Source organism: Lepidochelys kempii, chromosome 6, assembly GCF_965140265.1.
Source record: "Lepidochelys kempii isolate rLepKem1 chromosome 6, rLepKem1.hap2, whole genome shotgun sequence".
In the NCBI taxonomy this organism is placed as follows: domain Eukaryota; kingdom Metazoa; phylum Chordata; order Testudines; family Cheloniidae; genus Lepidochelys; species Lepidochelys kempii.
Genome location: NC_133261.1, coordinates 31,144,747 through 31,172,566, shown reverse-complemented (window position 1 = coordinate 31,172,566; position 27,820 = coordinate 31,144,747). Strand labels below are relative to the sequence as shown.

The window sequence follows — 27,820 nt, the reverse complement described above, 5'->3', positions numbered from 1 at the left end:
ATTTTATGGATGAGAATTTAGGAATTTTTACAAATACTGCAGTCAATATTTGAAATGTACTAGCTCAAATAAAATCTCAAAGTACCAAAAATAAATGCACTGGTCAAAGCAGCATTTCAAGTAGAAACTGAGGAGGGCGTGTTTTTTGCAGCAGGGAGTGGTGTGGACCTTGTGACATGGGTGATGGCATGGGTCAGCCACCCAAGCTCAAACCCAGTGGTCAGAGGGACTTGGACTCAGGCAGCTATCCCATGCTGCCATCCATGCCACCACATCCACAATGCTATTCTTAGTGCACTAACTTGAGCCTGTCTGCTTGGAGGCATGTTCCCAGCCCCAGAGTAAAGTGAATGATCAGATCCATGATTTCTATTTACATTTATTTATCCCAAGATCTATTTTTGGTGTTTATGGGTCGGTCCGTCCCCTGGGTATCCCAGCTATCACAAATGTAAAATAAAGTAGTGCACATTTCAGCTGCGACTACCCCTTTTGGTTCAGTGGAGCAGAATTTCATGTGCTGCCCATTAAACATTCTGAATGAGTGTACTTGCTGCTGCAGTTTACAGCTCAGACACAATGGCATCTACGCACCAGGAACACAACATTTGTCTGCTGGTAAAGTGCTCTTGCCACACTGATGCGCTGGCGCTGCCCTCCAGAAAGATTAATACCCTGAAAGTAAACAGATAAAAAAAATAATCAATTGATCACAAAATCTCTAATCCAGCTCTAAAACCAGAATACTCAATTTTTGCTTTGTTAGAAGTTTCTGTGGAGAAGGCACCATGGAATGAAAGAACCCAGGCATATCCTTTTGAAAAAGTAGCCCAACTGTTCATTTGGGAAAGCAGCAGACTAATTGCCTTGATATCTGGAATGCTCTACCATGAATTCTGGGCCATATATACACAACCATAAAATTGTTAAAGCTTCCATTGCTATTGAGCAAATGCAATGCAGATTACACTGATTTGCTGAGATGTTCCAGATTTCCTCTTACAAGTAAGAGGAAACTTTTAGATGACCTCAGTTGTATGCTACCCGCAGCGGGAACTGACTTTTAATGTTCTTTGTCCTCGCTCAAACTGTACTTCAACATCAGCGGAGAACTTTTAGTGCATTTGACCAAGATTTTTAAATTCTTATGTCCATATTCAGTTCCATGGGAAAAGCTTGACACTTTTGAAAAAGCAGACCATTTGTTCAGGTGCTAAAATAAGGTCTCAACCGTTTAACTTTAGCCCTTAGACTCATTTTTCAGTGAGAAGGTCATGATGCGTTGGTGGTACCACTGAAGAGATCTGGGTTTGTGGATGATCTTTGGACTCTCTGTCCTTAAACTAACATTTTCAGCTTCTGGTAGGGTGGAAAGGAAGGGCAGAGTTTGCCCATAACACATTTATTTTTCTTTTAAAGGTAGCAATTTTTAAAACTACGTTTTAACTGGCACTCCCCCAATCATTTATTCAGAAACATTAGTCTGAGAACATTCTTGAGGCATGTGAAGGTTTGTGTAATGCTGTGATGCTATATTATTTATCTAATGTATCATAATTATACTAGGTAACTGAATTACAAGAGGTAATTTTTAAATCACAATATCCGACTATGTTGAGATGAAGCATAATCTGGTGGCTATGAGAGATCTAGGTTCTATTCCCAGCCCTGACCCAGATTTAGTGTGTGTAGCTGTAGGTGTGTTGGGCCCAGGATGTATGAGAGACAATGTAAGTGAGGTAATATCTTTGATTGGACCAACTTCTGTTTGTGAAAGAGACAAGTTTTTGAGCCACACACAGCTCTTCTTCAGATATATACCCAAAGAAGAGCTTTGTGGCTCAAAAACTTGTCTCACTCACCAACAGAAGTTGGTCCAATAAAAGATATTACCTCACCCATGCTGTCTTACAGATTTACTGTGTAGCTTGGAGCAAATTACTTAATCTCTGTGCCTTGGTTTCTTCAGCTGCAATGTATTAGCATTTTCCTACTTCACCAGGGTATAGCAAGGCTTAATTCATTAATGTTTGTTAATTACACGATACCTTCAGATGGAAGGTGCTCTAAAACTGTAAAGTTTCATTTTTATTATATGCCTGTAGACACCAAACTACAAAGAGTGACACTTGGGCACTGATATTTCAGATAGTGACTGTGGGACTAATAAAACATTCTGGTAGCAGAACATTTAAACCAGCACATTTCACACAAACAGCAATGTTCCCATATTTACTAAGCGATGAGCTTTCAGACTAATGATCCAAAAGTATATTTAACTCAAAGATTTATTTGGCAACTAGAGTACTGAAACGATTTAAAATCAAAACAAAAACAAATCCTGTAGATGGTTACTGACCCTCTCTCCAATCTGAGTTTGGTCTCCATGAGGAAGAATGTCAATATCAGGCTGAAGGGAGCAAGCATCAATTACTGCTTTGTACCTGTGGAAACAGAAAAGATAATGCAAAATCCACACAGATATTGCTAGAGAAACACACTTTCTACCTTCATAGGAGCAAAGATTAACCAGCTGTAAAAAGTCACACAGTGGAAAAGACTCGTTTGTTAGACACTAATTGTTCTAATGGAATCCCTTTCAATCATAGTCAAGTAAATACCATTTTGGCTAGCAAAGCACCTTAGGCCAGCTCCCCAGACCAATTAAAAATATTTAAAGGCTAAAAATAGGCAGAACAGGCACTGGTTCTTTTATGATGCATTGTTACCCTTTAAGGTTTACTTGTTCGCAGCATCAGGACCTTAGTTTCCTCTGTTTGTGTGGCCTTCACAGAAACAAGAGAGAAACAGTAAAAACATATACAATGTGATTGTATAGCCAACAAAATTGGGAGAGGGACTCAGGAGTGGAGATGGATGGGAAACGGTTTTCCTGTCCTGCAAATGTTTTTTTCCCTTGTTCATCATTGGAACAAAATGGAGATTTTCAAAAATTTTCCACCAAAAAAACCCAGAATAAATAATAAAAAACCAATGAACAACAGAGAGAGTAAGAGACACCCCCAAAATAGCCAATACTTCGGGCACTTGGCTGGGATATAGGAGACCCAGGTTCAAGACCCTGCTCTGCTGATGCCGAGATTCTGTTCTGGAGTTTCTCTCATTCTCATTCTCTCATCTCAGAAATTCCACTCTGACCCAAGAAACGCTCTTCACACCTAGTCCTTTCCTGCAAAAAGTTTCAATTTTGAAAAACCGACATTTTCTGACAAAAAAAGTTTCACTGGAAAATTCTCAGCCAGCTCTACTCAGGAGCAGGTGAGGCACCCGATACTAATTTTAACTCACTGTAAGAGACTTTTTAGGTTTCAAGTTAACAGGGAACTTGTAAAGATCTTATTCAATCAAGTGGGGTTGTTCTATCAATATTTCTAATTAAGCTTGTTCAACTGTTTTATTGGATGGAACCCAAGCAGCCAAATTAGAGAGTGCAGGTCACTGGTGGCAAAAATGAAGGGACACATGACAACATTCCTAGATTCAGAAGCCACCAGGGCCAGATTTGTCACTGACTTTTATTCCATGCAATTCCACTGGAGTCAGTGATTGCACAGGGTATAAATCTAAGCAGAATTTGGACCATAATGATACTATTTAATCTCCTGGGCAATACAAAACAGTCATTTGGAAACAAAAATGTTGCAACAGAGCACTTAGCAAGACCCCTTTAAATAAAAAAAAAAACCTACTCAAACAATTTTTATTTTTCAAATAGCATTTTTTTTTTGCTATTCCCTCTTTCCTTTCCAAAGTCAATAATAGTAGAGATTCAATGCCAAATGCTATTTCAGAATGTAAAAAAACAGAGTTCAAAGATTAGGTGATCCACTCAGGTTAAGCACAAACATAGCATTTATCTTCAATAACATTTCAAATTTTTAAATTTTAAAAAAGCTTTAAGATCAGCTTACAAGAGAGTTTACTCAAAAGTGCCACTCTGGTCTATTAAATCCTGTGCATCACACATAGATGTTCTTTGGAAGGAACAAAAGCGCCTAAAATGATTTTTTTGGTGGATCTCCATGTGTGATGAAGCCAGCTGAACATTTACCGTACATACACTTTCACAACAAATTGATCAAAATACATCAAATATTTGGCTGAAGGAGCAGTTTGTAAATTTATGCCTACGAAACATATGGTCAGTTGTTCACCTAACAGATGGCCCCAGACCTGGAGCTGAAGTGTTTGTTTAATGTTTTCCTTTCAAAAAACACAGAATGGGTTGTCTAGTAATTACTTTTGCTGGCACACCAAACAGCATTATTTAAAGTGCAGTTACATTTGTAGTAAAAAAACAGGATTCCAACATACAACCTAAAAAGATTGTAACACTGATATTATTCCCAACAGTACTGAGCAGAAGCTGCAAATGCCACAAATATGGGAGGCTGGCTCTGGAAGTGTAAGACATGGGTAAATACAATGTCATGTATCTGGGAAATTATAAGGAGTTTCACAGTTTTCTTGTGAAGAGGTAGTTCAATATTGAATAATAAATGTCAGTAATGGTATGTGTATCTCTGGGTTAACTGAAATAATGTTATCATTGGACATTTATTGTGGTACTCTGACGTAAACACTGGATTCTTTTGCAATGAAATGAGTAACTTTAGTACCAGAGTCTCAGCCTTACATGAGCATAACTCTGTTTTCTTAGAAAAATGAACCGAATTCTCCTCTCCTCTATACAAATGCAACTCCCATGAAAGCCAAAGGGCTCAATTAAGCGCTTAGAGCCAAACCCCTGCTAGAGGGAGTAGGAGAGGAGGGGCATCATCTGAGCAGCTGTGACTGAAGGTATCAGGACCGATTTTGAGTTCGCTTATGCCAATATAAATCAGGAGTATCTTCACTGAAGTCAATGGAATTAAACCAGGACAAGTTGGATCAGCATAAGGCCCATTGTGTCTGTCTCATATAGGAGCAGATAAAATATACCCAATTCTTCTTCCATTACACTAGTGTAAAATCAGAGTGATTAAGAACAGAATTTGGTCCACAGCCACTGAGCCCGCTGAGTGGATGGCTATCCTCTCTCTTAGGAACATATGTCCACTGGGGGGACATGGACCACTATCTAAATAGCTAGAATTTCCCTCTTGGATTCAACAAGAGTATTATGTCTGCTGTCGGTACAGAACTGCTGGTGAGAAAGAGATCCCTGGGTCACCTGACCATGCCGTACATCATACCAAGACACCATTATTGGCAAACCAAGTAACCAAGGAGGAGAATATGACTGGTTAGCCATAAACAGCCAATGCAGTTGTCTCTGTGAAAGGCAATTAATCTTTCCCTTCCTTTTATTGGCAAGGTGCTGAAACATGTTACCTTTGTTTGTTGAAGGGGCTTTCAAAAGTGATATTCTCTTCCACAGTAGCATTGAGCAACCATGGTTTCTGTGAGGCATATGCCACTGATCCTCTTTTCCTGGAAAAACAGGAATTCCCACCTCATCAGTACAATTAAAAAACAAAACAAAACAAAAAACAAACACAACACGCAGAAACTGGTAATGAGTCTTCACTAATGCAACCTTTCTATTTCCTTTCATTAGGGCAAATGAGTTTTCCACGTATCACATCTCTCACCAAAGAAATGTTATACAATTAGAATCCGTCTTGCACATTGCCATTGTTTTCCTAACAAAGGTTTTGAATAGGAAAACACATTTGTTCCCTAATTTATTTTCCTCTTTGACATGACTTTAAGAGAAAGCTAACACACTCCATATTCTGCTTGAGTAATGAGGGTATTGTGAGGCAAGCCAGCAAATGCAAGGAAGTCTGCTTACAGCATTGTTCCGAGAGCCTAACAGAAAGAGTATAGCAGCTGACCAGACAGGTATCACAGAGGAATACATATTACATCACAAAAGGGATATTCTGAAAATGCATATTTAAGGAGTTCAAACAAACAATAAAATAAACACACTGTTTCCCCAATATAATAATAGTTCTTTGGATTTCTCAGGTAAAATATTTTTGAGTCAGGCTGCCCCATAACATAGAAAAAGTAGTACGAGAGGGCTAATAGTGAAGAAGACTCTGATAGATTCCCCTTGTGAAGTTGTCCCCATTTTGCCCCACCAAATGGGATGTTTGCCCTCACTGTGCAACAAGTAGGTAGGGGTCAGCCTCAAGAATCTGCAGGTCTCAGAGGGTACATCCAGGGTATCATCACAGAAGGCTTGTTCTTCCACTCCACCCCCGCCCCATTTTTAAGAGGCATGGTTGCTAAGGCATGGTTGCTATCTTTCACCAGCAATAAACCATGGTGCCTCCTCCATTACAGGGTGGGAGGTTACCTCAGTGCGGAGTTGGCCTGACTGTACTGACTTTAATACAAGTTGAGGACTCTCAGCACCTTGTAGGATCAAGACCTTAATTCCCACATATGTAGCGCAGACAGTTCTTGGATAAATATAGGATACTGACCCGTGGTGGCCTTCCTCATTCAAGAAGTCAGTTTCAATGAGACTGCTCATCAAAGTAAGATCAGCAAGATTTGGCCTGATGTGTTTTATTTAAATTAAATAGTTTCTTTTCCCTTTTAAAATGTTGTCTGCCTTCCCCAGATCACCATCTTTGTCTGCTGGAGCAACCATTTCATCATTCCTCTTCTAGCTGGACATTAATGCAATTCAAATCATGTGCTGACAGCCAAGTGCACTAGGCACCTTTCTTATCAGAAACTGAGGTCTTCTGCCCTGATCTTCTCTCAAGTATTCACCAGACTTGCCTAGACATATTTATGAGACACAAGTTTCTTTGATGAGCTGAGAAGACACAGTGTTATGCTACCCAAAAGGCTTTATTAGCACATTCTAGACATCATTTCGGAGCACAAAAAGTATGTGCTCAGTTGGTATTTTAATTATGTTTGATGAATATTCCTGGCTCACAGCTGAAATGGAACATCCAAAACCCTTTACTCCTAGGTCTAACTCCTCACAGTCATTCAGTCCTAACTCAAAAAGAAACCATTAGTTAAATTAGTGTGAAGTTTATGTATAAATAATTTTTAGAAGAAATCAGTGCATACGTTATAGGATTAATATGTATTCAGCAATTCACTTTAAAGTCCAGAGTGTCTTCCATTCACTTGCTATGGCTTAAAATTGTACGTGTTCTGAAGATTGCTGAAAGGTTACTGCAAATTAGTTTTTTCTGAATAGTTAATTGCTAGTGTGATTGTGATGTTTCAGGGGGGAAAGTCTTCTAGGAAATGTGTTTTGTCTTTCAAAACATTGCTATGGAGACTAGCACACTGTGGGTGAAATTCACCCATGTGCAGTGAACCAGCACAGGCAAATTGCTTGAGTCCCACTTAGCCCATATTTTGAGCCCTTTAGTGGGAGTTAAGTGGCCCATAGGACTTGAGTTGGCTCTCTGCACAGGGGTGAATTTCACCCTCTTTAAATCCAATTCTTCTTAACTGGAAGCTGAGATCAGGTTGACACACAGGGGTAGATCCTATATTTATTACATGGGCAAAATTCTCGTGAACTCTTACCTGCATGAGAAATTTATGCCCAAGCCCATAGTGTCTCTCATAAGGAATCCAACTGCTCATTCAAACCTCTCATTCAAATCAAAAGAATAATCATCTGAATCCAAACACAGGATCATAATATGAGAACACAAAATATTGTTAGTTGAGCCTGAGCACTTATATCTCTGAAAGTCAGGCCTGAACAACCAAACATTTCAGTGAAAGAGTACATGCAAACACAGATAATTTAACAGAGAAAGACACACTGTGACAAACCTACTTTCTGTAGGTTGCAAGTAAATAACTGCAACCACTGGATAAACATCTCTCTTTTTCCAAGAAGTATAATTTTTCATGACAAAACGTGATGGACTGTTCACATTAGCTTAACCAGTGCAAGGAGGCTGATAGTCAAATTCAGCCTTAGAGTCAGTGGGCACAAGTCCATTAATTTCACTGGAGTGTACCCAGTAGAGTCAGAGTCAATTCCATATTGATGTATCATATAGGAAAATGGGTAAATAATTCAAACTTTTGACCTAAGTCCATATTCAGTCCTGATTTTCAGAAATCAATTCAAGTCAACGTACATAATTAGCATCTCTGAAAATAAGGCCATTTATTCAGTTGTTTATATATGGATGCAGATGCTTAAATTTTGGCCACCACATTTGACCAAACAAAAAACAACACACTTAAAAATGTTGTGGAGTTAGAATTGGTCAAAAGGTGAGATACAGTACGTTGCAAACCCTTTATTGTGCTTCTTGAGCCCTGGGTCAAAATTTAGGTTGAGTGTTTCTCAAGTTTTTGCAAAACTCATGAATGTCTACTACTGATACAACAAAAACATTACAAGTCAGCACTGAAGTTCCCTGGCATATCTGAGGGAGGAACATACACTGTGTTGGTCTTTATACCAGTCTGTGCCACTCTTTCATTTTTACAAAAAATAAAATGAGTCCCTGCTTTTTTTTCCCCTCCAGTCTGGCTCAGGTCCCAGGGTAGTAGAATGCTGCTGCATTACCACCTACGAATATGCAGAAACATCCATTTATGTCATTGTCTAATTTATACCAGAAAAGTCTACACACTTAATTGCTTTTCTGTTTGTTTTCATCTGTTCTAAAGCTTTCAGCAGCTGCACAGAAAGTAAAATAATTCAATCTGATTTCCCAGGAGGCTCAATAGTTGCTACTCATTAATAGGAGACTGATTTCTTTCCAATTAGGTTTTAAAATATTGTACCTGACTTCCATGTCAACAGCGGTTTCCTTCTCTGGGCTGCAGAAACCAAAACATCAGTTATTTTTAAAAATCTGTAGACGGCTCACCAGACACGTTAAAAATATTCTAATACAAAAAATGTGAAACTAAGTAAGTAAAAAGTTACATCACTTCTTTATGGTTAACATTCCAAATATAGTATCACAATTATATATATATAGAAACAAAGCTCCTTAATAAGTACAATGATTTTCTTTATGATATGGAAATACAGCAGAGAAATTGGTAACTCAGGCCCCCACCTGAGAAAAGCTGTATACCCTTAATGGGAATTGAGGAAATGCTAATTACACAACACTGTTATATACATTGCCTTATTTGTTATTAATCTCTTTATAAAAATGTTAAAATCTTGTAGGTTTCTCTAATTCTGATCAGTTTTTATGTTCTGTTTCAAATCACCTTATTTTTTATTTAATGCAGATACTGTAAAGCATTCTTGTACAGAAGCAACTATCAGACAACTGAGTGCCTCTCCTCCACATTCTTGCAGCCTTTATGTACACAAAACTCCCATTTATCCAAAGGATATTGCTAAAGTATTGCAGAATATGTATACTGTTGCACATTTAGCATATTTCTCAATTCAGACACAAAAAACATGTATTCAAAGTCTGGATTATTTAAACATTTTTAAAAACAGAAAGCTGATGGAGATGATAGCTGTATACTTGGAGCCCAATCCTGCAAGATCAGGACATTTATAAGCAGACAAATATCAAGTTATAGAAATGAGGACAAAAGAAACATTACAATATTCAGGTTTCTGAGTAGCAGCCATGTTAGTCTGTATTCACAAGAAGAAGAGGAGTACTTGTGGCACCTTAGAGACTAACAAACTTATTTGAGTATAAGTGAGCTGAATGCATCCGATGAAGTGAGCTGTAGCTCACGAAAGCTTACTACAATATTAATTGTTATGAAAACAGTAAAAAAACAAAAACAAACAAACAAAACCCCACAACCGCCTCCCCCCTGCCCAGTACCTTTTGACCAAAAAAGAGTAAAAGGGGGCTTAATTGCAAGGTACTGCAGCTGTTTTTCAGTATATCATATAATCCTGGAATCACATAATACACAGTCAACTTCTGCTCTCGTTCTCCCATGCAGTCACACTGGTTTTAGAGGGGTTGCACAGATGTGAATTAGGGCAGAATTTTGCCTATAGTGCAAACACACTGCATAAGGATTTCACAAACTGTTTAAAAATTCAAAACACAAACACAAAGGAAGATTAGAACCTTTAACAAACCATGTTCCGTGGGAATAGTAACAAATAAGTGCAGTTTTATGCTAAAAAGCCTCCTGAAATACAAGGAGTTCTATCTATATGTAGCTATCAATATACACACACACACACACACACACACACACACACACTACTAATGCACGACAAGATGTTACAAATTTATAACAAAATTCCTACATCTGAATGAAACATGAAGGTTATTCCTCTTGTTGTTAGTAAGGTTAAGGATACTCAAATGACTTCTAATAATTTGATAATTTAGTGCTAAGAATGAGCAGATATAGCTATTACAGCAAATGGTGCGCACTAAATTACTGTTTTTTAAATAAAAATTAATCTTTTCTACAGTTTGTCAGCAGCCTTTCTATTAAATTATTTACATTGTCCTGGCCGCATTTTGAATATAACTGATGACACAAATAATGAAATAACTACATTTTGCACAGTGTATTAATCCAGTGTAATGCAAACTAATAACGAATCAGCAAGCCATATGACTTCTGTCTCTTTATAAGCAGTCAATTGATAACCCTTCTTCACAAAGAAATATTAGTTGGTTTGACAATTCGGAACAGGTAAGGAGAACAGAAAACTTGAAATCTGGCTCAGAATTAGACATAAGGAACCGCTTTATAGTAGTGGCAGATAAAGAGGCTGTAAAGGAACATTGCAGAGTAAGAGGGAAATGTACTGAAGGTCAGGAATAAGATCTTGTCAAAGGGATCTATCAGATGCATACTTAGGTGGGAAATAAGCACAGTCAAAGGTACTCAATCTGATGGGTTGGGGGACAAACTTGAGAAACAAGCAAATCAGTAGTGGAGGAGCATGAGGATCCAAAAGTAACAGCAGTAGAGTAGTTAATGCTTCAGAGAGCCAGGAAGACATTCTGGTCAGCAGGGGATATACACTATAGGGAGAGTCAGAAAAAAGGACATAGGGTGAAATCCTGGCTCCACTGAAATCAATGACAAAGGTCTCATTGATTTTAAGGGGCCAGGATTTCACCCCTGATTTTTTAGAACTGTCATCTGTACAACATTCCAGACATTTGCATGCCAGGCTAAGATGCCAAGCATGGCAATGTCTGTTCCAGAATGAGATTTGAGAAGTATTCCAGAAATCTAAGCTGAACTCAGCTCTCAAATTAGCTATAAGGCAAACATGATTTCCATGTCAGGATGCCAGGCCAAGACATGGACTAATCTGGACTCCCCAGATATTTTTTAATTTCCCACATGCCCGAAGACCTGAGGCTGTGAAAATAAAAGCCTCATGACAGGATGAAGGAAATGAAGACAAGGGTAAAGGTGAAAGATTGCATTAACAAATGAGACTTTTAAAGTGATAGTGCTGGAAAGTGCTGATTAGTGCTGAAAATGTGGAATTAGGGAATAACCTGATTGAGGAATTTACAGTGGGATTCATGAAAGCACTTAAGTGATTTAGGAGCCTAAGCCTTTTAGGTGCTGTGGAAAATTTTATCCTAAGTGCTTTAAGAGCACAAGCCCCACTGACTTTAAAAAAAACACTTCACCTTAAGTTTTTTCTTTTTAATAGTATTGAATAGTTTGACAAGCTGAATTCCCCTGTGGTTCCTTCCACTGTGATTAATTCAGTAGAAAGTAGAAAGACCAACAATCACATATAATACCATACCTGACATCTTCCCCTGTCTCGCTGTCAGGAATACTGCTGTATCACAAATAAAAAGCAGACAAAGATTGTTTACTTAAGTAAATATGAGCAATCTGCCCCAGAAAGAGTAACAATTAAATTCCACTTTGCGTATAGACTGCAAACACTGTTTATCACAGGCTGCTGCTGTTTGAAGACGGCAGCATCTGTTCCTTCTACAGAAATTGCACTTTGTTTTAGCAGTCATAAAAAAAAAGTGAATTTGTGACCAGCAGTGTTTTCCTCATAGTCAGCTCATTCAGCTCTGAACAACATTTGAGGCTTCTATAAGTGCCTAGGGGCATGTCTTCCCAGCCGGGGTCAGCACTGTTCTTAGGAGGTGTGTATATGTATGTAGGTGTGTGAGAGGGACGGAGGATTATTGCCTAGACTATTTTCAAATGTATCAAGCTGTCTAAAAACCAAGGTGTTTTGATACAGTAATCTATTACATATATAAATGTGCCATCCCTTTTCTGAGTCATGCTAATTTCAGGTCCAGTGAGAAGAATGGAAATCAGTGTGTGGTCCAATGGGGAAAACCAAATGAAATTAGGAAGGAGCACAATTTTTGTGCTTTAACGGGAGCCACCTAATTACCCTATTTCTGCTAACAAATGCAAGTTTGTGCAGGCACATGGGAAAAAACTACACCTGCTGTTTAAAAAGCTAGGTTATGGTCCCTTTGAAAAGTTAGTCCATAATAAGCCATCATGGTACCTAAATTCAATTGCCTACAAAATTCCCGACTGCAAAATTCTCAACATGTTGTATTTTTTCTATGCATTATTGTACTAAAAAATTCTCTCCCACACACAATTAACGTACATTTTACTCACATAAGCCACTACATAATCAAAAGTAAACCCCACCACACCTTCCTGTCCAAAAGCCCATGAATCTCAATGCATAGCAAGTTTATTCATAGTATATTAAGTTTATTCAACAGCAATATATTGTTTATTGAAACACTGAAAGGGCTGATATATTGAAAATCTTCTCCATCCCTTGCATGCCCTGCACAAGGACCAGGGACAGTCTCAGTCCCTGTAGCACACATTGCCCCCAAATGGGGTCAGGGAGAGATAGAGACTTGGCCTCACTCCCCTATGTCAGCCTGTGGAGTGGGTTAGGAGCAGGATTATGCAGTCTGCATGGTCCTTCTCTGCACTGGGTAGTGCAGGAAGGGACTGTATCTCTCTCAGTGTGATGGGTAGTACAGATCCGTTCAGCCTCAGATGGGTCACTCATGGCCTGTATCATGCATTCTACTGAGTTCTCCCCTCAGGCAGTTTGTGCCACTCTACTCAAGGCAGTGCCTGAGTGGCACCATCATCCTCTGAACAAGAAACACGTGCTGCAGCAATACACTGTGATGAGCCTGTATCTGACTTACTGCATTACCTGAATCCTGATCCTAGAAAGTGGTGGGTTTTGTACAAGTAATGCTCAATCAGGTCCTTGCTCTGTGTTTCTGTAATGTATTGAGCACATGTTCTCTAAAAATAATCTGGTCAATATACAGTGGCAGTCAAAAAAGCGACCAGAACATTAGGAACCTTTAGGAAAGACAGAAAATATCATAATGCCCGCTGTATAAGTGGATAGTACGCCCACACCTTGAATACTGCATGCAATTCTGGTTGCCCCATCTCCAAAAAAAGATATATTAGAATTGGAAAAGGTGTAGAGAAGGGCAACAAAATTATTACGGGTGTGGAACAGCTTCCATATGAAGAGAGATTAAAAAGACCAGGACTGTTCAGTTTAGGAAACAGACAAATAAGGGGTGATAAGATACAGGTCTATAAAATCATGAATGGTGTGGAGAAAGTGATAAGAAAATATAATTTATCCCCTTCACATAACACAAGAACTAGGAGTCACCCAATGAAATTAATAAGCAGCAGATTTGCTTTAAGCATAAGGACGTACTTCTTCACACAACGTACAGACACCCAGTGCAACTGATTGCCAGGGAATGTGTGAAAGCAAAAAGTTAACTGGGTTAAAAAAAAACACCAGATACATTCATGGAGGATAGGCCCATTAATGGCTATTAACCAAGACGGTCAGGAATGCAACCCCATGCTCTGGGTGTTCCTAAACTTCTGACTGTCAGAAGCTGGGACTGGATCACTCGATAATTGCCCTGTTCCATTCATTCCCTCTCAAGCATCTGGCACTGGCCACTGTCAGAAGACAGGCTATTGGGCTAGATGGACCATTGATCTGACCCTGTATGGTCATTCTTATGTTCTTAGGATAACATTCCCACAAATTCAGTCTTCTTTTTGCTTTCCTCCGTGTCCTCCGTCTTCTTCCCCTTGCTTTACCTCCTTATCCCCACTATTCTGCATATTTATGGCACCTTAATTAGAGGGCATTTGATTTCGATTCCGATAGGGCCATATTCCAGCATTACAGCTGTGACCACTGCATCTAGGGCCAAATATTAAGCTATTTAGGCATCTGAAGATGCAGATAGATGCTTAGTGGGAGTTTCAAAAGTGAGTAGGCACTTAACTCCCATTGATTTCAATGGGAATCATACATTTTCTCTTTAATATATATGAAGGATAGACCTTCCAATTTCATTAGAGCAATGTCCTTGTGGGAAAGAATGTGGAGCGATGGAATTAAGAGCTATTTTGTAATGTGAAGCCAAGAATTGCCCTGTACTGTAACAAAGCCCATACTAACCTGCATGGCACATATCACTGCCTGAGCTAGTACAGCAAATGATGCTGATTTTTTGACGAGATTACCCTCTTTGAACCTGAGGCCTTGCCTACACTGGCAAGTTTCTGCAGAGTAAAGCAGCTTTCTGCACTGTAACTCTCGAGGTGCACACGCTGCCAAGCCACTTAGTGCACAGAAACTGCGCCGTTACAGCGCTGTAAGAAAAACGCCCTGACGAGAGGCGTACAGCTGTCTGCGCTGGGGGTAGTGCGCCGCAGTGCCAGTGGAGACACCCTGGTCAACTACAGCGCTGTGATTGGCCTCCGGGAGGTGTCCCACAATGCCTGTTCTCGCCTCTCTGGTCATCGGTTTGAACTCTGCTGCCCTGCCCTCAGGTGACCAACCGTCATCCCCACCATGTAAATTCCTTTGAAATTTTGAAAGTCCCCTTCCGGTTTGCTCGGTGATGCATGCAGTGGTCTCAGCACATCTTTCCAGGTGGCCATGCCTGCTCCACACCCCATGGACCCCATCAGCATTTGGGGAGAGGAGGCTGTCCAGTCCCAGCTGCGCTCCAGCCGTAGGAATGAGGATACCTACGGACAGATTTCACGATGCATGACAGAAAGGGGCCATGATCAGGACACACTGCAGTGCAGGGTCAAAGTGAAAGCTGTGGAACGCCTACCACAGGAGACAAACCACGCGGGAGACAAATCACCACTCGGGTGCTGTGCCCATGAGCTGCCAGTACTACAAAGAACTGGACGTGATACTTGATGATGACCCCACCTCCACTGTGAAGGCCACTGTGGATACTTCGGTGGCTCGCGTGCCAGTCCAGAGTGGAGCGAGCCAGGAGGAGGAAATCTTGGATGAGGATGTGGAGGGGAGGGGGACCCAGAGGCAGAGGATGACTTGGAGGTCAGAGCTGCATGCAGCCAGGAGCTCTTCTCTACCCTGGAGGAGGCTAGCCAGTCACAGCTGTCGGAGCTTGGCAAAGTGCAAAGAGGAGAGGAGGCCCCTGGTAAGTGGCTTTGATTTTGGGAACCACTGAAGTGAGTTGTTGGGGGCAGGAGGGTTGCAGAAAGCAGGCTTGTGTTTGTTTGATCCACGTACCACCACATGCCTAGTCTGAGTGGTGGAACAGGCTGTTGATTGACTCCCTCACTTCACGGAGATCTCCAGGAAACTCTCGTGGAGATACTGGGCAATCCACTGCTGCAGGTTCTTTGGCAGAGCTGCTTTGTTTCTTGCCCCACTAATGGTAACTTTCCTGCTCCACTGTGCCATCACTGGGGCGGGGACCATTGCTGCACACAGATGAACCACATAAGGACCAAGGCAGAAGCTGCAGTCTTGAAGAAGACCCTCCCTTGATTCCCTGCTCACCCTCAGCAGCAAGATATCTTCCATAATGAACACAGTCTGTGGAAAATGTGGGGACAGGAATGATCATCAGGCATCCCCTACAGTGTTGGATCTCCCTAAGAGCCATGTGCCCAGTGTACAGTAGGGTCCAGGAACACTGATTTACCCTGCCCCTGCAGCTACTCACCATTTTAGGGGGCTTGTAGTTCATGTGTGCTTGCCTTGGGTCAGCCAGTTAGTGACAGGTATATGAATAGTGGCTGTGTTTTAAATCACTGAATCAGTGGTTTGTGTGTTGCAAACAATACTGCTTCTGTAAAATGTTGCATTTTGGCTTGACGGAGATGACCTTGAGAGCCCAGCCTCCCTCTTTGCTATAGCCAGCTGAACGGGACAGCAAGAAGAGGGACCGAAAGGTGAACGCAGCATGCCAGAATGAAGCTATGGAGTGGCTCTTACACGTTATGGAGTGCCAAGCTGACACGCTCCAGGAGATACGAGCGCTGCGAACCGAGCAGCTCCGTGCCCGCCCTCCTCTGCAGCTGCTGTCACAAAACTCTTTCCCATGCGCCAGACACTGCCAACAGACTCTTATCAACCTCCTGGCTCCAGTCTGTACCCATTGCATTCCACCCCTCCCCTGTCACAATCCAGCACTGTGGACTTCACTAACCACTGCACTCAACACCCATCCGTCTGCATTTGGCCCTGCTAAAGTACTCCAAAGGAGAAGGTTGGATATGATCCCTAAACATACACAATCTTTAATGGTCTCGGGACCCCACCTCCTCCTGGGACCTTCCCTTCCCTCATATTGATATCTTCAGTGCTGATTTTTTTTTTTTTGGTCTCTCTCCTCCATGTGTTTTCTAATAAAGAATTGTGTTGATTTGAAAACAATCTTCATTCTATTAATTGAAAGCAAACAGAGCCCTGCAAAGCAACAGAATTATCTTAAATTATCTTAAATTATCTTAAACCTTCATAGTGCATCGTCTGCACCAATCACAATCACCTCCTAGCACTACAAGCACTGCACTCCTGAGCATAGCAACAAATACTAGTGGCTTTCAGCTTCAAATTGCTGCCTCAAGGCCTCCCTGATCCTTATGGCCTGGTGCTGCACCCCTCTAATAGCCTGGTCTCTGGCTGTTCATATTCAGCCTCCAGGCACTGAGCCTCAGCGGTCCAGCCCTGAGTGAAGCTTTCACCCGTCCCTTCACAAATATTTTGGAGTGTACAGCATGCGTCTATAAGCATTGGAATATTGTCATCAGCCAGGTCCAGCTTCCCATAGAGGCAGCACCAGTGGGCCTTTAAATGGCCAAAAGCACACTGAAGTCATTCTGCACTGTTGTTGAACCACTCCATGCTGCTGTCAAGGTGCCCCATATATGCCTTCATAAGCCACAGCATTAAGGGTAGGTGGGGTCTCCGAGGATCACAATGGGCATTTTGACTTCCCCTACAATGATCTTCTGGTCCGGAAAGAAAGCCCCTGCTTGCAGCTTCCTGAACAGGCCACTGTTCTGAAAGATGCATGTGTCATGCACCTTTCTGGACCAGCATGTGTTAATGTCCGTGAAATGCCCACGGTGATCCACAAGCACCTGGAGAACCATAAAGAAATACTCCTTCTGACTAATGTACTCGGTAGCTAGGTGGTCTGGTGCCAGAATTGGAATATGCATGCCATCTATCACCCCTCTGCAGTCAGGGAAGCCCATTTGTGCAAAGCCATTCACAACGTCATGCATGTTGCCCAAAGTCTCAGTCTTTTGGAGCAGGATGCGATTAATGGCCCTGCACACTTCCATCAACACAAGTCCAATGGTTGACTTCCCCACTCTGAACTGGTTAGCAACCGATCGATAGCAGTCTGGAGTAGCCAGCTTCCACGGTGCAATCGCCACGCGCTTCTCCAGTGACAGGGCAGCTCTCATTCTCATGTCCTTGTGCCACAGGGCTGGGGAGAGCTCACCACACAGTCTCATGAATGTGGCTTTCCTCATCTGAAAGTTCTGCAGCCACTGCTCATCATCCCAGACCTGCATGACGATGTGATCCCACCCCATCACTCAGTGCTTGTTTCCCGAGCCCACTGTGGTCAACACCTCCATGAATGCCACAAGCATTCTCATGTCGTAGCTACTACGCGTGGTGAGATTAATGTTGCACTCCTCTTGCCTTTGTCATTTAAGGAATAACTCCACTGCCACTCGTGACATGTTAGTCAGAGTGAGTAGTAAGTTACTGGTCAACAGTTCGGGATCCATTCCTGCAGACCGAAGAGGCAAAGCGCGCAGTACACAAACCATTGAAAGATGGTGCCAAATGTGGATGGAAGCACAGGGATTGCTGGGATGTGAAGCAATGCATCATGGGGCATTGGGACAGGACTCAGGATGCCCTGCGACCTCCCTCCACCTTCCCACAACTCTTAGTGGCAAAAGATGAAGAGCTTCTCTGTGGGATAGCTGCCCAGAGTGCACTGCTCTGAATACCGCTTGAAGTGCGCAAGTGTGAACACGCTATTGCGCAGGCAGCTGACAGTGTGAACACACAACAGCAGTTTCCCTTCAGTGCTCTCTGAGCGGTGCTGTAACTGCTGGCGCTGTAACTCTGCCAGTGTAGACATCCCCTTAGAATCTGCCTGGCCAGAAACTAGGGCAGTCTTATCAAATCAGTGCAGCTCCCATCTGGTAGCTGTACTGCAGGTGTGCACAGTTTATATACAACTGAAGCCAACACTCAAACTGGGACCCCTGCAGAATGTTCTACAGACGGTGGTTCTGAAAGATGAGAAAAGAATCTCGCCCTTGGGAAGTCAGTAGGAGCTGTGCTAAGGTTGTTTCAGTTGGAAGCTCCTGTATACACATGTGACAGATAGCAAAGCAAATGTGATAACTGCTGTATTTGAACCTGTCATACTTTGGCACAATGGGATAAAAGAAATTGAAACCAGTCATGACCTTTACACTGTTATTGAGCACATACTTGGTCAACAAGCCAGTACTATTTATAAACAGTCTGATAAGACTCATAATTTCGTCTGCTTTAGTTTAGAATCTGCAGTGAAAACAACATTTTTAATGATATTTTTAAATAAAATATTTACAGTTTTACTGAAATGGAGTTATTTCAGCTAATCAGAGTGAAAGGATGCTGTACAGCTGCTGATGCATAACTTTCTTGTGGTTATACTCTGGTTTCTCTCCCAAGCGGTGTGGCCTAATAGACAGAGCACTGAACTAAAACTCCAGAGACCTGCTTTCTATTCTTGGCTCTGCCAACAGCCTGCTGGGTGACCTTGAGCAATCCACATCACCTATCAGTGCCTCAGTTTCCCAACCTGTAAAATGGGGATAATGATATTGCCCTCCTTTGTAAAGCACTTTGAGCTAGGTATCATCAATTATGAAAAAGAATATCACTCTGATTGGCTGAGGGTGAAGTTACTTCTCTGAAACAGTGCAGTATGTAAAATCCCTGTTCATTGATTGGCTGAGAATCATTATTAGCCAATCAGAGTGTCCTATAACTGCATGGTTGTTCCTTAATTCCCAGTCAGCTGGAAGAAAAAGTATTAATATCTGCTAGATTCCTCTGCAACTTGTCCATAGACTTCATGCAAGCAATTGTACCTTAAAGAGTTTTAGGACACAGTGCCTAGTAAAACTGAAAAAAAAAAAATCTATTCTTGCAATAAGCGCAAGATGAAAAACATTCACACACATTTCTCTGATCATGAGCAGAGATGGTGGGATGTTACTGAAAATCTTATAAAAGCATAGTATACAGTACATTAATTGAAATTTGACTTGATATTTAAAAGACCAGACTGACTATCCCTTATTCAAGTTTTGGGGTGCAGTCGCTTTCTCTCTGCATTGCCCATACAAAAGCCAGACATAATAACAGCCTGCCCTTGTGGGAGCACAGGAACAACTTCTTCTGTGTCCCCTTGAGAATGGCATATGGACAAGACTATGCTCTCCCAGCATGGCCCACAAAGCAGGCCAGGTGCATCTGGGAAGTATCCTGAGCACATTGTGATTTATCCAATACCTAGGATGCGAGACTACGGATGAGACAGGGTGACCTTTAGGACTAACTTCTCCCCTTGGATACATGTCCACAACACGCACGGAATTCACAAGAGCTGTGTACATGGCTCTGAGGGTAGAATCTGGCCCTTTTCTGACCTATTACCATTCAGCACAAACATGAAATCTTTAAATAAAGTTACCTGTTCCAGAATACGTTCCCGGAAGTCTTCTGCATCTCCCCAAGTGTCGCAAGCAAGAGTGAAGACTTACCACAGCCCACCTGTCCTACGATCATTGTTAACTGACCTGGGAGAATGGGAAGCATATTTGAGGTTCTGATTACCAGACATTTGCTGAACATGTGTTATTTTATACATCTGCTGTGGTTTTTTACCTTGAGGGATTCGGATATCAATGTTGGACAATGCTGCAGATCCTTCTGGTGTCCAGGTGAAAAATCCATTTGTGATCTATAGCAATACGTTGAGAAATTAAAAATGGAAAAAAAACCCCACCGTCAGGACACACCTGTTTGTTTTTGGTGTATGAGAGAAACATCTGTTGTCATCCTTACATTGGACATGGGACCAGAGGCTGCCTCTGCTCAAAGAAGAGAAGCTGAAACTTTCAGTGCCTGATTTTCAAAAAAGGCCCTCCTTTTCTGTGTCTGATACTCTGCACCCATGTGACTGCGAGAGCTGGTTGAAAAATGGTGAAAAGCTTTTGTGAAAAGTTTTTGAATTATTGTGTGAAACAATTCTGATGAAATTCTGAAAATTAAAATAATTTAACCCGCTCTTTATGTGCAGGTGTCAGCCTTCATGTAATTCTACTACAAATTCTGCAGCTTCCCTTGTGGGTTTGCCACATCTTAAGTGTTAGGAATATATCAGCAAAACATGGGTGACATTCATCCCTGTGCAGAGAGCAAGCACAAGGTCTGTGTATCACTTAAATGGTTCAGGGGCCTTGGCTGCTCTCTGTAGACCCCAGAATGTCACTCTTTTACATAACTACAGTCAGAGTCCCAGGTATAATAGGCTTACAGAATTTTCCACATAATACATCTTCTGAAGCAGAAATTAAGTATTGCTGCCAATAGTCACTCTTACGTTATTTTCTTTTGTGTTTCTTATGTATGATTCTCTGCCAGGTTTTGAGGGAACTTTTTCCCTCACCCGGATTTATCTGATCCTTTCTTCACTCCTTTTAAAAATTATTGTAGAGTAGTGCTCCAGGGCTTGAACTGGAGTGAAGCTTTACTGCGATACTCCGATAAATGGGGACTTGGGGAGCAATTTTCCAGCACGGTAGATAAATTGGGCTGATTGTCCTCTCTTACTGAGTGCGAAGCAGGAATGACTCCACCAAAGAAGCCAACAGGTTTGCAGCGATGTAAGAGCTCAGAGTCTGGCCCAACATATTTGGACCTGGGAAAGAGGTAGAATGGGGCACCTTTTTGTGTTGGCTTGCAACTTCCACAGGGGAAAAGTGACATTTGTTACCTTGGGGAGCCACCAAGAAAAAATGAGAGAAAGGCTTTGGGGTCCTTCCCTGTCTCTCTAGAAGAAAGGCAGCAGCCAAGGAATCCTCACTTGAAAAAGAGACTCCCCGGGGAAAGGAACAGCAAGGAACTGCCTGGGATGAAAGAGAAGCCAGGAACACCAGGGGCTTGGGAGCAGCCCTGGGTCACCTTGGTGAGAATGGTGACAGCTGAGGGAGCCAAAGATTACAGTTGCTGGCAGCTGGCCCTTGATCAATTTTTTTTTCTACCCTATTTGCAGTCAAATACTGCATCCATAGTTTCTGGCTATATCACTACCGTTCCAGAGTCCTGGGGGCTGCAAAATTCTCTCTCTTGTCTCAGCGCTGCCTGATGTTCTTTTCCCCAGAAAGAGTTGATCTCTGAGAAGGAGCCTATCTTCCTGGCAGTCTGCCCCATGCTAGAAGGGCTCAAGGACTCAAAAATCAGAACAGTAATCCCATTTCACCTCTGAGCAGAGCCAGGATATGTACTGGATTCTTCCGAGTGTAAAAGCTAATGCACTAACCAGTTGTCCTACTTAGTCCCTTTAGTAGTAAATGAACTGGCACAGATATCACTCATTTTGTTGTGTCAGGGATGTACATGCTGTCGCAGACAGGCTAGATAAATAACTCCATCATTATAACAGGTATCAACATTTGTTACTGCCAGACAGTTCTATAGCAAGTCAGACACATCCATCTTTAAAGTGGATTGAGGGCTTCCAATCCTTTCTTAGGAGAAGCTGGAGGTTTTTGTTTTGAGGTCAGGGCTAATTGTTCAAAAACACATGAAATGTAGAAGGGCTGAAGGAGTTTTAAGGAGGACATACACACAACTATTCAAAAGCAATAAATTGAAAATCAATTCAGCAATCTGTTCTCTACTTGAAGCAAAATGGATGGCAACAGCTTCTTTAGAAAACAGTGGGGATAAAAATTACTCTTTGCTTTTGGTTTCTTTAAGTGGAATTAGGTGTCTGGCAGCTCTAGATTATCCAATAATTTTTGAACTTGTAGGAGTTTGAGAATGATTATTAGTCAAATTTAGTAATAGCATTGTTAGAAAGAGTGACCTTAATATCACCTTTACACAAAAATCATCTCCTTCTGTGATGTTAACAGGTCTTCTCATGTGAGAGCTGTAATTGTTCCAGTCTTCTCTCGCAGGCCTCTTGCGGTTAACAACTCTGAGGGGCTGTGCAAGATCAGGAAGACAGAAATACATGGTGAATGGTGATGGGACCAGGAGAGTGTCTTCAAAACACTCATGCTATGATCTACAGGAAACAGGATATTAAGATGGATTTTTGCAAATACAGCCATTAATTAATAGGAAGTGGACAAGATTATTGGAGTGATCTGCCAGGAATTAGCAAGGGGAGTAAATCAGTCCACCCACACAGTGTACAACTGAACATTACTACTTACAACCACCTGGTATTTGCTGTGGTTGTCTGCATTTCTTGACTCTGAACATTTATCTTGCTCTTCTCCAATTTCTTCACTTGATAAAAATTCACTCAGTTTCTGCACACTGAAAGCAGAGAAAAGGGATCGGGCAGAATGTAGAATGCAAAATTTCTGATCAGTGCAATGTTCATTAGAGGATACCCACTGCAGTGCCCCAGCTATTCAGTTTACTGGGTGGCTTATACATTTGTTCTCTATAAAAATATGCAGTAAGGGATGTTTCTGCAGTGAAATTTAAAAACTGTGCAGTGTTCTCTATCACAATCAATGACTTCATAATGATTATTTTAGATACTTCTTGGGTCCTTCTTCTACTCACACCGTCAGTGTCTAGGAAGGAGAAATTAGGACAAAATATTTCTTTAGTTTAAACAATGAGACAGAGATTAAACTTAATCACAGCTAATTTTGATGCCACACGCTAAAGCAAAACCATTAATAGGTCACTTAAATTAATAAAGTGCCACACAATTAGTCCTGAGCAAACTGACAAGAATTAGGACCTCGAGAGAGTCTGTTTTACTTTCAATGGCCCAAATTCATCTATTGTGTCAGCTTCAGAGACGAATTTAGCCCACTATGGCACTAAGGATGAATCTGTCCCAGCGTGTTTACAGAGGCAGACCTGCCTAACAAATACAATTGTAAAAAGAATCCTGGAGACCAGCATTAAAGAAGAATGAACAAAATACTCCTTGAATATTTAACATTTAGTTTGTTAGGAGGCTAAATACCTTTATCCTATCGCAGCCCATGATGTTGACTCTCCTGTGTGCCTGCACATGCTTTACAATGTCCATCCATGCAAACTGCTAAGACAATAGGCAAATCCATTCTGCAGCACTAGAATAATGGGTTAAATCCTGAACAACTCAATACCAAAAAGACTGTGACAAAAGGGAAGGAGTTCAAATAGCAGCAACCAAAATGAGGAGGTGCTGGAGGTACCGATCACGGCTGGTCCACTCATTTTGGCACCTGAAGTGGGGAGCTCAAATGATGCCCCCATGCCCCCTCGCTTGGGCCAAAACTTTGAAAGGTCTCAATTCTGCCTTCTTCCTCTTCTACTGCTCTCATGGTACTGCTCTGCTACCTACCCCAATAAAGGAGAACTAACAACTTAAAATGCCTTGTTCAAAAATTTTAAGTAACACTTAACTTTCAAACACCTGAACAGCAAATGTAACTTTTCTTGTCTGCATAGTAAACACTGGCATTTTTAATCTGTTTCAAATCAAAGTGGTGCTTTCCGTATCTTCTTGGTTGCAAAGATTTGAACTGCTTCCTGCTGAAGGTCCACTGTCTGGGCCAGCTCATGCTCTATTGAGATGGTTGCAAGGCCGAGCAGCCTCTCCTGTGTCATTGCGGAGCGTAGATGTGTTTTTATTAACTTCAGCTTGAAGAAGCTGTGTTCTCCACTGGCAACTGTTACAGGAAGCGTTAGAAGTATGCGCAGAGCAACAAAAGCTTTTGGAAAGAGGGTGGTCATCTTATTTGTACACATAAATTCCAGAACAGCCTTTGGAGTTGATCCTGCTGAAATGAAAGGGCTTTCAGTTCATCACTTAAATCACTCGCATCAATATCGCGCATGTCATCAAGTGTCAACACTGTCTCTAGTGCCCTGCATTGCTGGTGTAGGTCTTCTTCAGGTATAGTGAGGAGCTTTGGAATATCATACAACATCCCAAATATACTGCTGTGTTCCTTGAGCTGCATGAAACGTTCTTCAACTGACTGTATTGCACAATCTAGCACCTGGTTAAAGAATTCAACTTTGAATTGTTGTTTGGAGTCTCTTATGGGATTATCCAGTGCCTTGTAATCAAAATACCTTCTTCTTTGGTGACTTGTATTCTTGAAGACCGTAGGTATGACTTTGCTTTGTCCAGTTGTTCCATTGCTCCAGATATATGGAGGCAAACACCTTGGAGCCTCTTGCTTACAACATTTATTTCAAACAGTATGTCATGCCACAACACTAAGCCACACAGAAAATTTGAAGTTATGTATGTTTCTGGTGATTCCATTTCCCTCTGCCCCTGTTCTCCCACAAACAGTTCCTGTCATAGCATTATCCTCCATAAGGGCAACTATGGCATCATCTATCTTCCCAATTTGGTGTTTGATAGGCTTTATTGCCTCCACTCAACTTTCCCATCGTGTGGCACTCAGTGGTTTCAGTGTCAGAGAGGATGTTCCCAGATGTTGCTTCAAAATTTGCCATTGATGAGTTGATGCAGAGAAAAATACATAGATGCTTTGAATTACATTAAAAAATTCAGCAGCCTCACTAGAAGCTGATGCTGCATCACTGACCACCAAGTTCAATGAATGAGAACTGCATGGGACAAAAAAAGCTCGAAGGTTTAACTCTTGGATCCATGTCTGCACTCCTCTGTTCTTTCCTCTCATGTTGGCACCATTATCGTAGCCCTGACCTCTCATGTCAGCTATCGCAATTCCCGTATCTTCCAGCTTTTTAAGAAGCACATTAGTCATACCAGCTCCTGTAGTATCATCAATGTCAATAAATTCTAGATAATACTCTCTGAAAGTCACCATTGCAGGGACATTTTCACTAGGTTCTGTTGTTGTTACAAAACACACCATTAAAGTCATTTGTTCCGTATGGCTGATGTCAGGTGTGCAGTCCAGAATAACAGAGTAATATCTTGCTGACTTCTGTTCTGCCACAATCTTCTGTTTGACTTTTGTTGCCAGTAACCGTATGATCTCATTTTCAATTGTTTTTCCCAAGGTAGTGTTGTGTGTACATTTCTTGGGTGGTGACTCTTCTTAGATGCTGGAGTATAGCATCAAACTCAACCATCAGCTCCACAGTTTTAAGGAAGTTTCCATTGTTTGGCACATACAGCTGATCTGAAGTGCCACGCAGTGCTAGGTTTTGGGAAGCAAGCATTCTTACAATGAGTCTTTTCAGAACATTTTGCCAGTAAAGAGACTCTGATGCAATCTTCTCTTGATGCTGATCATCTATGGTGGCCTTTAACCTTAGTCTCATCTAAAGCTCTTTACACCTATGGAATGATCTCTCATGATTTGCTGCCTTCTCATGGCATGCCAGATTTCTAGCTAGATTTTTCGAGTCCTTTGTTCCTGTAGAACCCAATGTGGCTGGAACATTAGACTGGAAGAGTCTGCAACAAAAACACTATGCAGCATTCTGGGTTTTTGAGTACATAAGCCATGGCCTCTCCACTTTGTCACCATTGGGGATTTCATGCCAGTAATGTGTTGGATAGAAATGTCTATTTTCATTGTCTTTGGGGAACATGAAGTTTTTCACTTGCTGTGGCCCATACAGTACGAGGAAGTCCCTCAGGCTACTGCTCAAGTGGGTCCACAGTCTTGGATCACCTAGACTTAAGGAATTAAACTCAGCAGCAGCTGTTTCTTGCGCCTCCACCACACTCTTCTCTGATCTATACTTTTCTTTAGGAATGTGCATGGTTACATCCATTTGAGATGGAGACATGGATGCTGCAGTAGCTGCCAGGTCACCTGCACTCTGAGTAACTGGAAGATCAGGTATCTCCTCACACATTCTCACTGGGGCCGGAAGGCTCACCGTGAACAGATATCTCAGGAGAGCTCCTTCCTGCTTAGATAGGAAAGCTTCCTTTGCCTTCTTTCTTTTTCTGAATGCTGCCTCAGAGGGGCATTTTCTTCTTTCATGCATGACTGCTGTTCTGTGCCAGCTACAGTGGCTCTCAACACTCAAGTGAAGGGGACAAATAAGCAGGCTGGTAGCAGGGCCTGAGTGAGGAAAGATATCAGCATCTTAAGGGCCTAACTGGCTCCTACTACTTCAGTTGACTACCTGTTCTCCTCAAGTGGGTTCAGGGAAGCAGCAGAAACAGGAAGCTCTGTGAGAAGCTGGTGTTAATCAGTCCAGGCTCCTGGGGCTGCCAGAGAGGTACATAAGAGGCTCCTCCTCCTCTCTCTCCCTGCAGCTCCTGCTGCTTTCTGTTATTCCCTCTCACCTTTTCTCCTGCCTGCCTGTTATGTCTCTTGTGCCCTCCTTCCTCCAGCACAGCACTCCACCATCTCTGTGCATCTAGAGAAGAGAGAATACATATGCCCCAGCAGCAGACACAATTTTCTACACTCTGGGTCCTAGTGGTCCCCCCCACTCAGGCCACCTCAGTTCGCCTCATGGTAAGGCCAGCCCTGGTACCGATTTATGAAGGAGGACTGAAATAACTGATTTAAATATGTCTCTCGGCTCAATGGGAGCAAATGTGGGGAGCTACACTGACTGTGCCATATTAGCATAGTGGGGTGCAAACCATGCCTTGGTGTGCCACTCTCAGCAGGGGAGCCCTTGATGAGGATAGCAGGTGGTATTTCTACTGCACTCGCTCACTGCAGGTTCCTTGTTGGGAGGTTAGCTTTAGTTTCCTTTATGGACTCCACTGGAGCTCCACTTAGCAGGTTGATGCTCTGAATCAGTTCATCTGTGGCTGCCTTGGACACATTCCCTGCACGGCCACCAGTGCCCGCTTTGGGATTGGTACAGGCCACCTGTGGACTCCCCAATACAGGGGTGATTGCTGGGCCCTGGTGCCAGCACAAATCCACCTTTCAACCTTGGGCAGCCTTCCTGTGGCCAAGAGACTGATGCAATAGTTTGCTTGACTAGGGAATGAATCTGGTCTAGTGGCAACAAGCATCTGAAGAATTTAAAAACCAAAGATGGGAATTAATTATTTAGTGTGGGGCAAAGGGATTTAGCTAGGAGTAATGATGGATACCAGGACAACAGTTCTCAATGGGAAGGTCTATTAGACCAAGGGAGGAGGTGGTAACATCCTGTCACTGACTATATTTATATCTAAACTGAACAAAGCAATAGAAAACAATGCTGGGGCGAATCCTGTCCTTTCAGTGGGGTGGACTAAATGATTTAGTAGAGATTTTCTAACTGACTGTGATGGGCCAAACTGTGGTTTTAACCCTTGTCCTG

At 42.0% G+C, this 27,820-nt stretch overlaps 1 protein-coding gene across 6 annotated transcripts in view; it reads right to left on the bottom strand.

Annotated features, from left to right (window-relative positions):
* The window catches only part of ABCC8 (ATP binding cassette subfamily C member 8), a 135,334-nt gene that overhangs the window by 43,502 nt on the left and 64,012 nt on the right, over positions 1-27,820 (bottom strand). For 3 of the 6 annotated variants that reach the window (XM_073347371.1, XM_073347375.1, XM_073347376.1), the window contains 10 exons: positions 22,789-22,894; positions 22,445-22,555; positions 20,228-20,303; positions 20,034-20,139; positions 11,714-11,749; positions 10,794-10,964; positions 8,767-8,802; positions 5,356-5,454; positions 2,360-2,444; positions 595-675 (listed from right to left, as the gene is read on the bottom strand). In XM_073347371.1, coding sequence (XP_073203472.1) covers positions 595-675; positions 2,360-2,444; positions 5,356-5,454; positions 8,767-8,802; positions 10,794-10,964; positions 11,714-11,749; positions 20,034-20,139; positions 20,228-20,303; positions 22,445-22,555; positions 22,789-22,894 — 907 coding nt within the window. The remainder of the gene's footprint in view (positions 1-594; positions 676-2,359; positions 2,445-5,355; positions 5,455-8,766; positions 8,803-10,793; positions 10,965-11,713; positions 11,750-20,033; positions 20,140-20,227; positions 20,304-22,444; positions 22,556-22,788; positions 22,895-27,820) is intronic. The other 3 variants (XM_073347372.1, XM_073347373.1, XM_073347374.1) reach the window with 3 other exon arrangements.